Source organism: Cloeon dipterum, chromosome X (genome assembly GCF_949628265.1).
Source record: "Cloeon dipterum chromosome X, ieCloDipt1.1, whole genome shotgun sequence".
Taxonomy (NCBI): domain Eukaryota; kingdom Metazoa; phylum Arthropoda; class Insecta; order Ephemeroptera; family Baetidae; genus Cloeon; species Cloeon dipterum.
In genome coordinates, this window is record NC_088790.1 from 25,714,594 (window position 1) to 25,728,720 (window position 14,127).

General features: G+C 41.2%; 1 protein-coding gene across 13 annotated transcripts in view; it reads right to left on the reverse strand.

Annotated features, from left to right (window-relative positions):
* Positions 1-292: 292 nt before the first annotated feature.
* The window catches only part of LOC135945003 (proteoglycan 4-like), a 76,426-nt gene continuing 62,591 nt past the window's right edge, over positions 293-14,127 (reverse strand). For 7 of the 13 annotated variants that reach the window (XM_065492333.1, XM_065492340.1, XM_065492336.1 and 4 more), the window contains 11 exons: positions 12,160-12,290; positions 11,393-11,507; positions 10,926-11,016; positions 10,648-10,773; positions 9,448-9,582; positions 9,154-9,231; positions 8,114-8,293; positions 6,833-7,147; positions 6,332-6,361; positions 4,471-4,575; positions 293-3,778 (listed from right to left, as the gene is read on the reverse strand). In XM_065492333.1, coding sequence (XP_065348405.1) covers positions 3,372-3,778; positions 4,471-4,575; positions 6,332-6,361; positions 6,833-7,147; positions 8,114-8,293; positions 9,154-9,231; positions 9,448-9,582; positions 10,648-10,773; positions 10,926-11,016; positions 11,393-11,507; positions 12,160-12,290 — 1,713 coding nt within the window. In that variant the 3' untranslated portion in view covers positions 293-3,371. The remainder of the gene's footprint in view (positions 3,779-4,470; positions 4,576-6,331; positions 6,362-6,832; positions 7,148-8,113; positions 8,294-9,153; positions 9,232-9,447; positions 9,583-10,647; positions 10,774-10,925; positions 11,017-11,392; positions 11,508-12,159; positions 12,291-14,127) is intronic. The other 6 variants (XM_065492334.1, XM_065492338.1, XM_065492339.1 and 3 more) reach the window with 6 other exon arrangements.

Sequence of the window (14,127 nt, forward strand, 5' to 3'; positions counted from 1 at the left end):
AGCAATCCATATAATATTGAGCCTGTTAGACGAAAGGGATAAAAATACACATAGCTGGTTTGTGACTGGATTTTTTTAAGAAGAACGTTACTTGCATAAAAATTATATCTATTTAGGCAATTTAATTCAAATGTGGTTTTATTAAATTAAAACCAGAATAATTAAAATCACAATCAAGGCCACAGGCCGAAGTTTTTCAATCTGTGATTTTAGCAAAATTATTTTACGTTGATTCTTCCATTTTTACAGGTTTATTTTTATACAGGTGGATAGTTTCAATTAAAGTCAAAAGTTTATGAAGCTGTAATATTTTATTTAATCAGAATAAAATAATGGCAATGAAAAGATCGAGATATATCATAATCAATCGTCAACTATTATCATCGTCAGTTTTCCAAATACATATTTTTTTCAATTGATAGTATTAGTCGTCAGACTGCATCACACCATTTTCTTTGGATTCTTAATCAATTAATTTCAATTGTAACAGCATCACCAATTTCCCATATATATATAAGTATTTTCTTAAGAATTAAAATGCAATTCACAATACCGGCTCACAAAACACGAATATCGTGTGCGTGAGAATATCACACACAAAATACCTCGCGCTGGACTTTTCCCGAGGAAAAATCCACCATTGAAATTTCTCTCCTATACACATACAAAAATGAGTTTTTATTATTTCTTTTTTTTTCTTCGTAATATTCGATCGGAAAACCAGCGTGAAAAATGGCCAGCAGGAAAGCACAGTAATTATAATAATTTAATTAACACAGCGAGTGTGAGTACGCGTGAGTGTGTCTACGAAAACGAAAACATTGGAGATGGAAGGGTGTGTGTCGTATCTTATTTTTTAATGCGGGGCGGTGGGAACAAAAGCAGAAATGAGTCGCTGCCGCGCTGTGCAAATTGTGCAACACAAACAGGACAAGGACAGAGATGGCCTCTGGAAGCAGACGGACCCTGATTTCGCCCTTAGAAAAGCAGTCACAGTGGATTTAAATGTTTTAGACGTTCGTCAAAGGTCTAGAAATAGCGACTTTTTCTTTTTTTATGCATCCAGATGGAGCAAATGTATAATAATTTTGCTGATTTGCCATTAAAAGGATTTTAAATTGGATTAGAAGCGTCTCAAACCTAAAAACCAATAGTGATGCCATCTTTTAACAGTTTCCTGTTGGAAATTAGGAAATAACTCGTGCAAAAAGCGATTTTTAAACGACATACACGGGTGGTGTGTGGATTTTTTATTTATTCAGGGTCCGTCATAAGTTAAAAAAAATCAGGCAGTTTTTTTTACAAATATACTCAACGTCTCACGTGGAAATTCATTGTGTGCGCGCAAAAACGCTACGATTTTGTCAGGGCGAGGCACAAGGATTCTCTCTTACATCTTTTAATATTCACACACTCTCTTTCTCTCTCAGCTAAAACGTCCCGAAAACCAAGATTTTAGCAACTATAAATGCGGCTTTTAGAATTTAAACATAAAAACGTTGACGGCGCGGGTGATATGGACGTCATATTTCCAAAAACGCTCACGTGTTAAAAATTCTGTAATAATCATTTATAAATATGCACCTTATTTGTGTTACTTTCAAAAGCGCAGGACGAAATGTTCACCTTTCTGACTGAATAAATATGATGCGATTATATGCGAGAAAATAATTTAAATAAAAATGTCCTTCAGCGCCTCAAGCAGAGTTCCATTTTCGTTTTTGGTGCACTGCTGAACCTCTCGGAAAGGAGCATTATTTTTTTTTTAATTTTAACACATTTTGATACGCGCGGCGAGAAAGATTATAATATGAATGAAATGAACGTTAAGCGCGAAACACGTTCCTTTTCATCTGAACTAACGCAATGCGCTGCATGTTAATATCGTGTGTGTGAGAGGACGCAGTTTCTTCCTTGAAGAATAAATATAGATTAGCGTGATCGCGCTGCGTGTGTGTGTGTGTGTGTGAGTGTGTTTTCTCAGTTATCTCTCTGCCCTTAGTTAACATCGTAGGCCTAAATCTAAGACTTAATCAATTATACCTTTTTAATCGAGTTTATTACATCGCGTCGTTCTCTCGCGCCCGCTCCCGAATTTTTGGAAAAATTCAAACCCTCGTCAGCACATATGGATATCACGGATTATGGATCCTGTCTGTTTCATCGTCTTCGTATATAATTAGCTCTACACCGAAAAACAATTATCATATAAATATATATACGCTTGATTTTACACATTTATTCCGCGCGGAGATTTCAATTCGAAACGGAACGAGATGAGTGTGTGTGTGTGTAATTTATTTTTTGTCTGCATCCTAAAACATCATTTTTATCCGCTGCCGAAAGGTTTATATGCACGGTAAAGACACGGAAAGCGGCACGGAAAGGCTAAAAACTAATTTTCCATTACACAAGGTTGCGTGGTACGTGGCAAAGTAAAAATCTGAACTCTCATCTGCTATACTTGACGATTGCGCCAAGTCAAACTGGCGTTCGCGTCTCTCTCGTTTTTGAATGAATCAAATTTTAGGCTGATTTCTCAATTCAGTGCAGTGGTGTATGTATATATTATCTCGTAAAAGTAGGATTTCACATCGTCTCCCTCAACTCGGGCAAGAAAAGCATCAACCAAACTATTTTACATAAAACGGTGCAATTAATAATTATTTCAAAAGCATCACACGAGATTTCTGTCTACTTTTTTTAGGTTCCGTCTCGGAAAACTCGACTCGTTGCCACAGCAGATTTTGAAGGTTAAGCTCATTCCCTGAACCTAATTACTTACTTCGTTAATTATCTCAGAACTGCCTGCACCATGTTAACTCTATTTCTCCAGACTCGTCTGTCGGATTAAGGAACTTATAGTGGGTCTGGGGTGGGGAATTTTCGCAAACAAGCATCAAGGTCGAAAGTACGGGGCACATTACACGTAGAAGAAAGGGTCGCCTGGTACAGAGTACTGTTTAGTTTAATAAGCACCATCAGGATCAGGAATTTCCTATCTTATTTAGTCAGTTTAAGAGGCTTGATACCTTTTGCAACCCCTCTCGTGAGTCGGATTAAACAGAAACTTTCAGAATTTAAAGTATCAAACAACTCAAAACCAACCAAATTCGTCTGATTCGTTATTACAGAGGGAGAGCAAGTTAGAGCCGAGTAAATTTCATCGATCCTCCCTGAGAAAATCGGACAAACCAATTGAAATTCTCTTTCTGATAATATTTATTCTTTTGCGCTGATTTGACCGCTACTGAAACTCTACGTTTTCATATTATGAAGGGCTGTCTCTCTTCGGAGTAGCAAGAGGGTGGTAGTCGCAGGAGGGGAGGGGGGAGGCGGTCGTGGTGTTGCGGTGTTCAGGGGAGGGGCCTCTACAACTTGTTGGCATCCTTGGTTCCCCAGAACTTGTCGAACCGGTTGCGCGCTTTCTCGAGCACGTCCGAGGCGACCGAGCGGGCCGAGGGGGCTTCGAGGGGCTCCGGGGCTTCCAGGATCCGGTAGCCGGAGGGCCTGGCAGGTGCGGCGGGCGCCTCGGGGGCCTCCAGCACCGTGTACGGGCCGGAGGAGGAGGTGGAGGTGGAGGGGGCGGGCGGGGGCTCCAGGTCGGGATCGTCGAGCCGCTTCAGCGTGGTGCCGGCCACGGACGGCGGCTCGGCGGCCGCCTCAGGGGCCTCCGCGGCCTCCGCCGGCGGCGCCACGGTGCTCTTCTGCGTCGGCGGCGTGGCCTCCGAGTGGTCCGAGCTGTCTTCGCCGTTGACCACCACCGCCGGGGCCGCGTCTGGGGCGCACAGAACGGGCGGGGGTCAGCAGCCGCACATTTCGCCGGATTTGCAGCTTCTTCTTAATTTGTTTCGTGCTTAATTTAATGCCAATCGTGGATGCTTTTAGAAAACTGCAAATCCTGTGTATGGTTCACATAGTATCTCGGTCAAACGTTTTTATTATCTGAGGGCAGGGGGTGGGTGGAAAAAGCGAGAAAGAGGGCGATCCCAAGCAGTTTCTGAGCACACAAGCGAAGAATAATGCAAACAAATGAGATTACATAATAGGAACTAAAGGGAGCGAGGCCAATCTTCCAAAAAATCAAATTCATGACTTCTCGCCAGTGCGAATTTTGTGCAAAAAGCCAGCATAGGAAATGTTCAAGTTACTTCCGTTAGCGAAAAGCTGGTTTAATATAATATACATTTTGACAAAGTGTCTTCCAGTTCCAATTTGTTTTCTATAAAATAATATAAACTCCATCCATGGGGACGTCTGCAAAAATCAAAACAAGGCTAAAAATCATACAAGAACTTAGAATTTTGCGTCAGTACAACATATTCGCAGCGTTTTTTTTTCTGCCAAAAACAACGGATACATCAGCAAAAAGTATTTTTTTTTGGACTCGTGGTTATACCAAACCGAAAAAGCAAATTTGAAAATCAGCGCCCGTCGCTCGCAGATGCAATAGTTTCCTTTAGGATGTACCTGCAACTCCAATCTCTTGCGGCCCTTCGAACACCGCGTCCAGGGAGGAGGAGGCGGGGGCGCCCCAGTGCCTCGAGGACTCGCCATGGGGTCTGCTCAGTTCACCTGCAATCACCGAAATTTCGGATCACAAAACTTCGTCTAGCATTCCAGGCCCAATATAACACAGAAGAAACAAATTAATTGAAGCTGACGCAGTTTCAGAGGTATTCGTGACAAAAACCAGTATTTTATTTTTAAAGACAGTCTTGGACGACGTTTCTGAGCACACCACTCGATTCTTGAGGGTCGAATTTGGTAACGTGGATATTTTTGTCCAGTCAAAAAGTCGAGCGTGACTTGCGTAGCACAAGAACTTTTTTTACCGCTAATTCAATAATGAACCTATATGCGAGAAATGCGCATGCGTCAAGCTGGTTTGAGCACTTGCAGAGCCTGTGCGAATGACTTCTTTGTCAGCTCTGACGCATGCGCAGCTCTAGCATTTATTGATTTGCCTGTAAAAAAGTTCTACTCGTTGCGCTCGACTTTTTGCTCGGAAAAAATATCCAATTTATTTAATTCGACCCTCAAGAATCGACTGATGTCCTCAGAAACCTCGTCAAAGACGGTCTTTAATTTTCATTGTCAATATATTTGATTTTTTTTATAATTTGGTAACCTGGTTTTTTTCTAAATACCCTGAAATTTGGATACAAGTGATATAGTAGAAAGTGGTGGTTAAATAAATCGCAAAAGAACGAGATATGAATGAGAGAGTACAAATCAATCGTAATCAGCTGAAATATAAATATAGCAGCAAGATAACATGCGGAAGTGTTTATTGAAACTTTCATATATAAGCTTTTTATTAAATTCTGAGAAATGAGCGCTAACTAATAGAAACGAAGTGTCAGTTTTATAATATTTCCCAACAACTGCTGCAAGGGTATAAGCACATGGTTTAATGGGACAGAAGCCTCCAGCGAATTTCCGACAAATAATACGTTTTGTTCGAGCCCCGTGTGTTGTCAGAGCTAGGAAGTCTGGCACAAAAAGCAACAGAGTGTGAGGCAGTAAATTCCGTCTGCACAGCGATAGAATGGTGAATGGATAACAGTGGGTGTTTTATTGCCAGAAGTGATAAGCGCCTCTGAAAGGGAGGAGCCACCCGGGCAGGATATGAGAACGCGTCTCGTCGGTGCGCGTTTTAAAAAAGTTATATATGCACATATACTAGATCACGTTGCGCGCTCCAGAGCAGGAAATCAATTTTGATATCGCTCTTGGGGGTGTATTTCTCCGATACAGTCGCGTAACATTCGAGACATTTTTCTAAATACACTAAATACTGGATTTAAAAAAAGAATAAATCATTTTAGAGGCCAAATGACAATTTTTCAGCTTCAGGCAACTTCGATTATTTCAATAAAACAGTTCAATTATTAAATAAAAAATAGAGTCTAAAAAGAACCACAATTATCTTCAGCCTTAAATTAAAATCAAAGCACCCTGAAACATAAAATTTGAAATTTGCCTCATCCCATGTCGACTTTCAGCAAAATTTGCACAGAATAAGTTTTATAGGAAAAGATATAGTGTTAGTTTTTGTCCATTATCAAAACGAACCACAATAAGCAGCGAAAGAGTTCCATGCAAAGCTGTGGTGGGAATGAGTGAGTGTTGATTTAGTTCATATTAGTAAAATTCCTAATCTTTCGATTTTGAATGCAGCACTCTGATTTTTCGTCAGATGGCTGCTCCTTTTACAGAATAAGAAAATTTTGAGTATTATAGTTTTTAGTAGAGACAGAGATTTAGGCTCCATCTAGGGATCAGCGTGAAACACCAACAACACTATTTACGCAGAGATTTGCCATACCTCGGGCTGCCTTGCTCGCTTGCGGCACAGCTACGAGGATAAAGAGAACACACAAAATGTGAAATAGTTGATTGGATGAGACGGTAGGACGCGTTGAAAATTTTTTGATTCGTTTCAAAAATTAATTAGTTTTTTTTAATAATTTTACACCGCGGTGATTTGGCAAGAAAAAGGAAAGGATGGTTATTTTAAAAGGCCAGATCCTGGTTCTACGTAGGCACAAGAGCTGATTAATAAAATTCTGGTATTTATTTTTTTTTTAATTCAGCACTCCCGTTGAACTGATAGAAAAAATATCATAGAATTTATAGAGATTCCAGAACCTTTTAAATATTTTTTGGGTCAAATTAAATTGCTCTAATCAGAACCAGAAACGGCTGAAATATGGCGGAACGAATCTAGCGTTACGCATTCCTGATGAGGAGAATTTGGTCTGATAATTTAATCAAGAAACCTTATTTCGAGTCTTTGAGAAAGGATCGGAAGAAATGTCCAACTCACCTTCGCGGACGTTCTGCGTGACGGTGAAGGTCTTGCCGGTGTCGAGGGGCACCGTCCAGTTGACGGGCTCCGGAGAACGCATGATGATCTGCTCAGGGGACTTGACCCTGGTGGGCTCTGGCGGCGACTTGACCAGCGGCTCGTCGTCGATCAGAGACACCGTGTTGTTGGTGTCGGGGCTGAGCAGCTCCTCCGGGGGCGGCAGCTCCTTGGTTTCGGAGCCGCCTGCCGACGGCGGCGTCGGCTTTTGCGTGTGCACCGCCGGCAGGTCCTGTTGGGCGACGGCGCCACCGTCGCACGTGTCGCCGCCGGAAGCTGCCAAAGACACCAGAGTGAGCGCGGGTTGGTGCGAAATCGGTGGATGCCGTCGGACGCTTTCTGCCATTTTTGCCGGGTTTTGAAATAACTTTTTGATATATTTGACTGCATATTTTATTTTATAACACAGTAGGTTTTGGTCACATTTATGAATATATTATTTTTTGTCAGCTTTTGCGTGCAAAAAAGTCACAAATCTAGGCTTTTTTCATAAAGCTTTTGTACTCTGCTCAACAAAACGTGCTTGAAAAGAAGCAGGTCTAGTTCGATATCGGATTCAGTTCCTCCATCTCGGCTTGGCGATTTTTTCGACCGGTTTCTGCTGCGGTTGACTGACTTTTTGTCTGCTACAACTACTGGCGGCTGAGCCGACTCTTAAAGTATTTGGTCGCGGTGGGACCGAGAATGGCCGAGTTTTCGCGGCTGAAATCAGTTCAACTGGAATTTAGTCCTAAACTTTGGAGTATATATATGTAAATAGGTTTCCTAGTTAAATATATGTATGTATAGATAGGCACACCACGGCAAAAATAACAGCAATCACTGCGGCATCCACTGCATGTACAGAGAAAAAGGCGGGATTATTGAGTGTCGCCAAATTTAGTACGGTTTTGATTTGCACATCAAAAGCCGCTCTTCAGAAAGTCTGAGAGAGTAAAATAAGTATATAGTCCTTTTATTAAATCTATTAAAAAGCTTGGAAACGAAAATTGGCTCCACCACCATGCAGAGATTGGAAAAAGTATTATTTTACTCTCCGAGTGGGATGATTTTAGGGATGAGAATGATGATTGTGAAGTAAGAGATGAGAAAGAGAGAGACACCAACCAATGTATTATTTTTTCTCTACGTCGACTCTAGTTTTTCTACCTCTCAAAAGTGAAAAGAGGACATGCGAAGGAAAAGTGCTGCTACTATGTAACACTACCGGCTTTCCGACAACAAGCATCCAAGGGTACTCACTTTTCTCGTCGTCTTTCTTTGGCTGCGTCAGCTGCTTTTTGGCCGGCTCTGCTTTTTTGGTTTTTGCACCGCTTTGAGCGGCGCCTTTGGCAGACTTGCCTAACGCTTTGTCCTCGCTAGAGTTTCTCATAGCAACTGAACTACTTTTGGAACGGGTTGCAGATGAAGTATTGAGGGATGCTAAAAGAAAAAACAGCGCCGGTCATACCAACTGTGGCTATAATAATTAGGGTTGCGTTGCTTTTAATTTTTTGCGCATTTTGAAATTTCTCCAACCCCAATTACTACGATTTCTAAAGGTGGGGGTGACTACTGCTCTACGAAACGGTTTTGAGATTGGAAATTCCTCGCAAGTCCAAGCCATTCTTGATGGTTCTTTCGAACTACAAAGAGATGGTGTAGCAACTTTTCGGTGGTAAAAATCAGTGAGAGAGACTTTTCCTCGCTTTTCAGTTGGCACCTCATGAGGAATGTCGGGGGGTGTGTGTGTGTCATATGTGTGTGGTGTGTGAAAATGAGTGGAAAAGCAGCGGGTCATCACCAGTCCAGCAAACAGACAGGGAGAAAAGGGCGGGGGCGGGCAGTGAACATCCAGTCACAATGAAACATTTATCAGAACTCCGGCCGGTCAGCTCGGGACAACCAAAGCATCAGAAAAACGACACCGCAGTAATAGAGAGCGTGTGAGAAAAATCTGTGTGGCGATTTTGGTCTCGAAAATGGTCTACTCTGCTTCTATTGGACAGTTAGAAAAGTGATGCATAATATGATGAAACAACATCTAAAGCTGTGTGGGAAAAAATGAATCTATACAACGTAGTTCTAAAACTGCCGCACATTTCCATAACGTGTCCGATAATCGGCTAGCTGACAGTTCGTTCAACTCGGTCACGCGCAGGCAGGAGGATTTGGGGTACTAATCTCGGCACTCTAGTCATGGCCATCATCGCAGCCGAAAAACACGGAAGAGAAAGAGAGAGAGAGAGGAAATTCAAATGAGAGAGACAAAAGATAGAGAGGAAACACGAAAGTGCCTTTACTTGCTGACGACTGGTTGCAGATTGATTGGAAGACGGCCCTTTTGAGCAGGGGGCTGCTCTCCTCCGAACCCCCAACCGCTAGAAAATCACCCACCAGAGGTTAAATTCGTCCGTCCGAGCAACGGCAATTAGTTTACTGGTGAGCGGAGCAGTTTTGAAATCTGCCTTTTTTTCTCACAGCAGATTTCAAGACTCTGAATTTGTCTTTTTGCGAGCTAGGTGATGACGCGCGTGCTTTTTCATTCCGACAGAGGTGAGAGCGCTACGTTTGTGCGAAAGCAAGGGTGCACTTACTGGGACGAGGGCGTCGTTCGGCGGGGGCGGTCACTTTGGGCGCGGCGGAGGCGCTCGAGGTGGAGGCGGGCGTGCGTGGCTGCCGCTTCGGCGATCGGTTTTCAGACGCTGCTGGACCGACCGACTGCGAACGAGCTGAAATTTTAGAGACTATTTTAGTTATCTAACATGCTGTTTATGAGGAAAATTGAAACTTGTCCAGTAAATTTCAATTAAAAGAGTGTCCAACAATTTTAAAAGGAAATCAAACATTTTGGAATGTACTTAAACTTTAATAAATTGCTGAAAAGGTGAAGTAATTTCATTTGAACGAAGAGAAATTTAAATTAAATTAATATATACGAATAAATAAAAAATGGAGGCAATCGTGCACCTCAGGGAACTTTAAACTTTGTTATAAACCCTTTAAAAGGATTTAAAATATTAGTTTAAAGATTATCTTTTCCAACTCGGTATTTAATTTAACCATTTTGTTGGCTATGTAAAATACCAGTTCTAATAGCAAAATACAAACAGTAGTCTTCAGAAATCACATTTAAAACGGGTTTGGAAACCCGAAGATTTTATAAAATTTAATTCAAAAAGACAAGCGTGCACAAACTTTTCACAATTCAAACGCTGTAGAAAATGTTTTTATAAAAAAATGCAGCCGAAATGGTGTTTTCTGAACAGGGTTCGCCAACTTTGCAATGCGTAAACATGCACAACTGTTTGTTTTTGCGCAAAAACAGCTGGAAAAACCACCAGTTCAGGGTTTTCCGCATTTAAAAGGTCACATTTTGAGCCAAAAAATCTGCAAATTTGGAAAATTACTTTGGTCTCTTGATGAAACAATTTGTAATTAATCCATTCATTAGAATTTTTGATCATGTTCGTCGGGAAAATGCGCAAAATTGCAGAAAAATCCACAACAAACAGTTTTTTACAATCCAGTGATTTTTGTGGTAAAAAGCGTATTTTTACGAACCCTGTTTCTGAATGAACAAAAGCGCCGAAATAATGAAATGCAGAACGGTCATGCCGGTTGCATACTTAGTGATTTTGCAGGCGTTCTATCAAAGCATCACGAAAAATTGCAGCATGAATTTTCTGGCTTTATTTGATTTTAAAAATGGACCGCAATTCAACAATATGAGAATATCCTGCTGATCATCTAGTTAATGCATTTCTGGCGCTAGTTTAGTTAATTCAACCATGTACCTGATCTGGGGCTGCTTTTGGGGCTGCATTTGGAGGGACTTTTGTTGCTCGAGTCCTCCTCCTTGCGGCGTGGCACGGCGGGCTCCAGTTTTTCACGAGTCGGCGACACAAGAAGAGAGCCATCTTCTTTAAAGTACAACCACAATTTCACTTAAATGTGGATGTTTCTTTGAACAAATCATAAAACCGGGAAAACCAGGAAAACCAGGGAAACAGGCAAACTCTGACTAAGATCTAGTTCGACATTTACAGCGAGAGAGTAAAAGGCGAAAAATTACCAGCTCCTGTGGTTCGCTCGAGGTGGTGCCTCACCAGGAACTCCTTCCGCGAGCGGGGCTCCCTCTTGTCGTCAACGGCCCCTTTGTCGACCTGCGAACGGAAAAGGCTGGCGTGAGAATCGGCTCTGGCAGGGTGACGACGAGTTCAGAAGCAGCCTGCGTTCTTTGCATTGCAATAACTCGGTTTTATCGCATTTCGTCAGTCAGACAGAACAGATTAAAGTGCGCACGCAAACAACGAGAATAGAAGCGGACACTAGAGAAGCGAGATGTGGAGGGTTGCGAAACGAAAGGCCACTCACCTGGGCGTACGCTTTAATAATACTTTTGCTCTAAAACACAAAACTGCACGAGAGAGAGAGAGAAAGAGGAGAGATAGACAGAACTGAATCTCGGAATGAGCGGGCCGAACGGCCGTTAAGAGTCGCGATTCGGCTCCGCCGTTCTGAAATGCCTGCTTTTCCCACCTGAGCGCGCAAAACGCCGTCGACGCGGTCGGCGCGGCCCGGAACCCGAGCCAAGCCCTTCGTTGGTGAACTCTTTTTATTGTTCTCCTTCTCCTTTTCTTCTTTTGTGATTGCCCTGAAAAAGGAAAGAAAATCGGTAAAAATGTTCATTCATTAATTTAAAAAAGTCTTAACCTCTGCACATAAATGCGGAGTAGACAAAATACACGGAAAATATGTTTTAATAATCAAATACCCCAAAATTAAAATGATATTTTAATATTAGAAACACATTCTTTAAAGCTGTTACTTGTATATACAGTTTTAAATCTCTATTGGGTTCCAGGATTCCAAATAAATTAGTTTGATTTTTTGGGTTAATGAAGACCAAAGTCATTTTTAAATATTTAGTTTGATTTGAGACATTGTTACTTGCTTTTTAATGAGATTTATAACTTATTATGTAGTGCAAATAAAATAAATTGTTTGCTTTTGGCATAAAATCATGTTTTATTTGTGTATTAATAAAGTTTTAGACCGACGTGAAGCATATTTTACTCAAGAAATTACGAATTTTCGAGCTAAAATTCAAATAAATAAAAAGGTTCGTACATTTACGACTTTAATTTATTTATTTAACTCCATTTTTCACGTATTTGGAAGTTAAAAGCTCTTTGAGAGATATATAAATAACATTTTTCAGCGCATCTAATTAATTTTACAGTCTAATTTTTATTGATATTCTCGTTACCAAAATAAAAACATAATTCAGTTAATTTCTTTATTACCTTGGTGATGCAGAAGCGAGGGAAAGAGCCGAGAGCGAACTCCTGCGCGAAACCTGTTCCCACAGCACGACCTGCTTGCCGTAGATGTCAGCCAAGTGTTCAGGCACGAGCTCTGTGCCCCATCCTCGGTGCTGCAAAGAAACCAAAGTCAGCACAACTCTTATCATTGGGCGTGGCGATTCAATTAAGAAAAAAAAATTTGTGGATCGATCCTGTGACAAATTCTCGTCTTTTGGCAGAGAAAGGCACACTATTTTGCACCCCCGCCTCGCTCGTTGGGACGTAAAGTCGTAAACACACCATTTGGGCCAAATTCCGTGCATTCTAATCGATAAAGTGACTCACCGGTCATTAATCACAAAGACCACCACCACTGCGGTTCGTTGTGCATGTGGAATTCAACGGTCTTTTGTTGCCACTGCACGGAATTAGACCATTCGTTTCGAAACGATCAGTCGCCAAACGCGATTCATAATTCATGCCGAGAGGGGTGCGAGCCGAAGCCATGCAAAGTTCCTTAGAAGGGGCTTTCACACTTTCAAAGAATGCGGTTTGGTTGCTTAACAAAAATTAATAAAGTGACTTCTGCATGGTTGGTGGTGGATTTATTCCGAACAAAATGTGTAAAACAAACGGTTCAATATGCGCATAAATTAATTTTCAATGCATGTTTTCCTTGAAACCCTCACACGAATGCAATTAATACTTTTAACATGCCATGAAATTTTATTATTTCGCATTATTAAAGTAAACAGAAAATTTGTGAAAAATCATTTTTAGCTTTTCTCGAAATACGATCTAAAAATTAGGAAGGAGGAAATCGGCTCAAAAGTTTGCACACTAATCAAGCGGAGAGCACTCTCTCCTTATTGGAAATCATGATGTATTACGCTATAAGAGAAATTGACCTCATAATTCGCACGCCATTGGATAAATTGTGACAAAAGAGATAGAAATCAAGAGAAAAAAATCATTGACAAACCGAGAAAATCGGCAAAAACTGTTGCTAAATTCCCAAAAACAATAAACGCAAAGAACTATGTACTACTTGTTACAGTCAACAAGGAAAATGTTCTTAATTGTTGGCCACTAAAGCTCTACTTTAATGCTGTCTGGCTGGCACCGAGTTTACTCGTTTCCTCTTTTCGATTGTTGCTCATAAACTAGAGAACACTCTACGTTTTCAACTAACGCTGATTCTCTGCAGCTTATAAATAAATTATGAACTTTGTTTCCGAGGAAAAGAACTGCACTGCTTACGCCTGAGGGACAGAAAAAGCCGCTGTACAGAGAGAAATCGTGTTTGTGTATATAATATTTTCCTCACAATATTTCTCTCTAGCCTGCGAAAACCCACGCAGAGTAAATTGAAATCAGTCCAACGATTTTGTAAAGCATTTGAAAAAACCACCGAACGATTTTAAACAAAGATTTATTCGTGTGATGACTTTTATCTCAAAAATGCAAAAATATAAGCATCTGCTTTTCTTTTTCTGTAATTCTCGATGATGCCGTATCAGAAGATCTCATCAACTTTCTTACAAAAATTGTAACAATTTGCAGATGGCTTTTCCTCATGGTCGTGGAAAGCGATTGGCCGTGGCTGCACTCAGATACTGAGAATCAAAGCAATCAAATAGAGAACAAGTGAAGAATTCCACTGGCTCTGCTGCTCTTACAAAATTCATTAACTTGGTTGCTTTCTACACATCAGCTCGAATAAGACGCCATTTTTCTTTTCCCACGCATTTCGAACATTGTCGTCCTGTGTCTGCGACATCCTGGACGTTACGAAAAGTTTCTAATCGAATCTAAAAATCACTTAACCTCCTCCGCCAATTGAGCAGAATTGGATAATCCGTCCGACAGCTGGAGCCCAAAATGTGCGGTTGAAAGTTGGTTGGAACAGCATCCGGCGGCATTATTTGTGGATCGTGGGGGTACATTTGCCCAAGTAGCAGCTAGCCG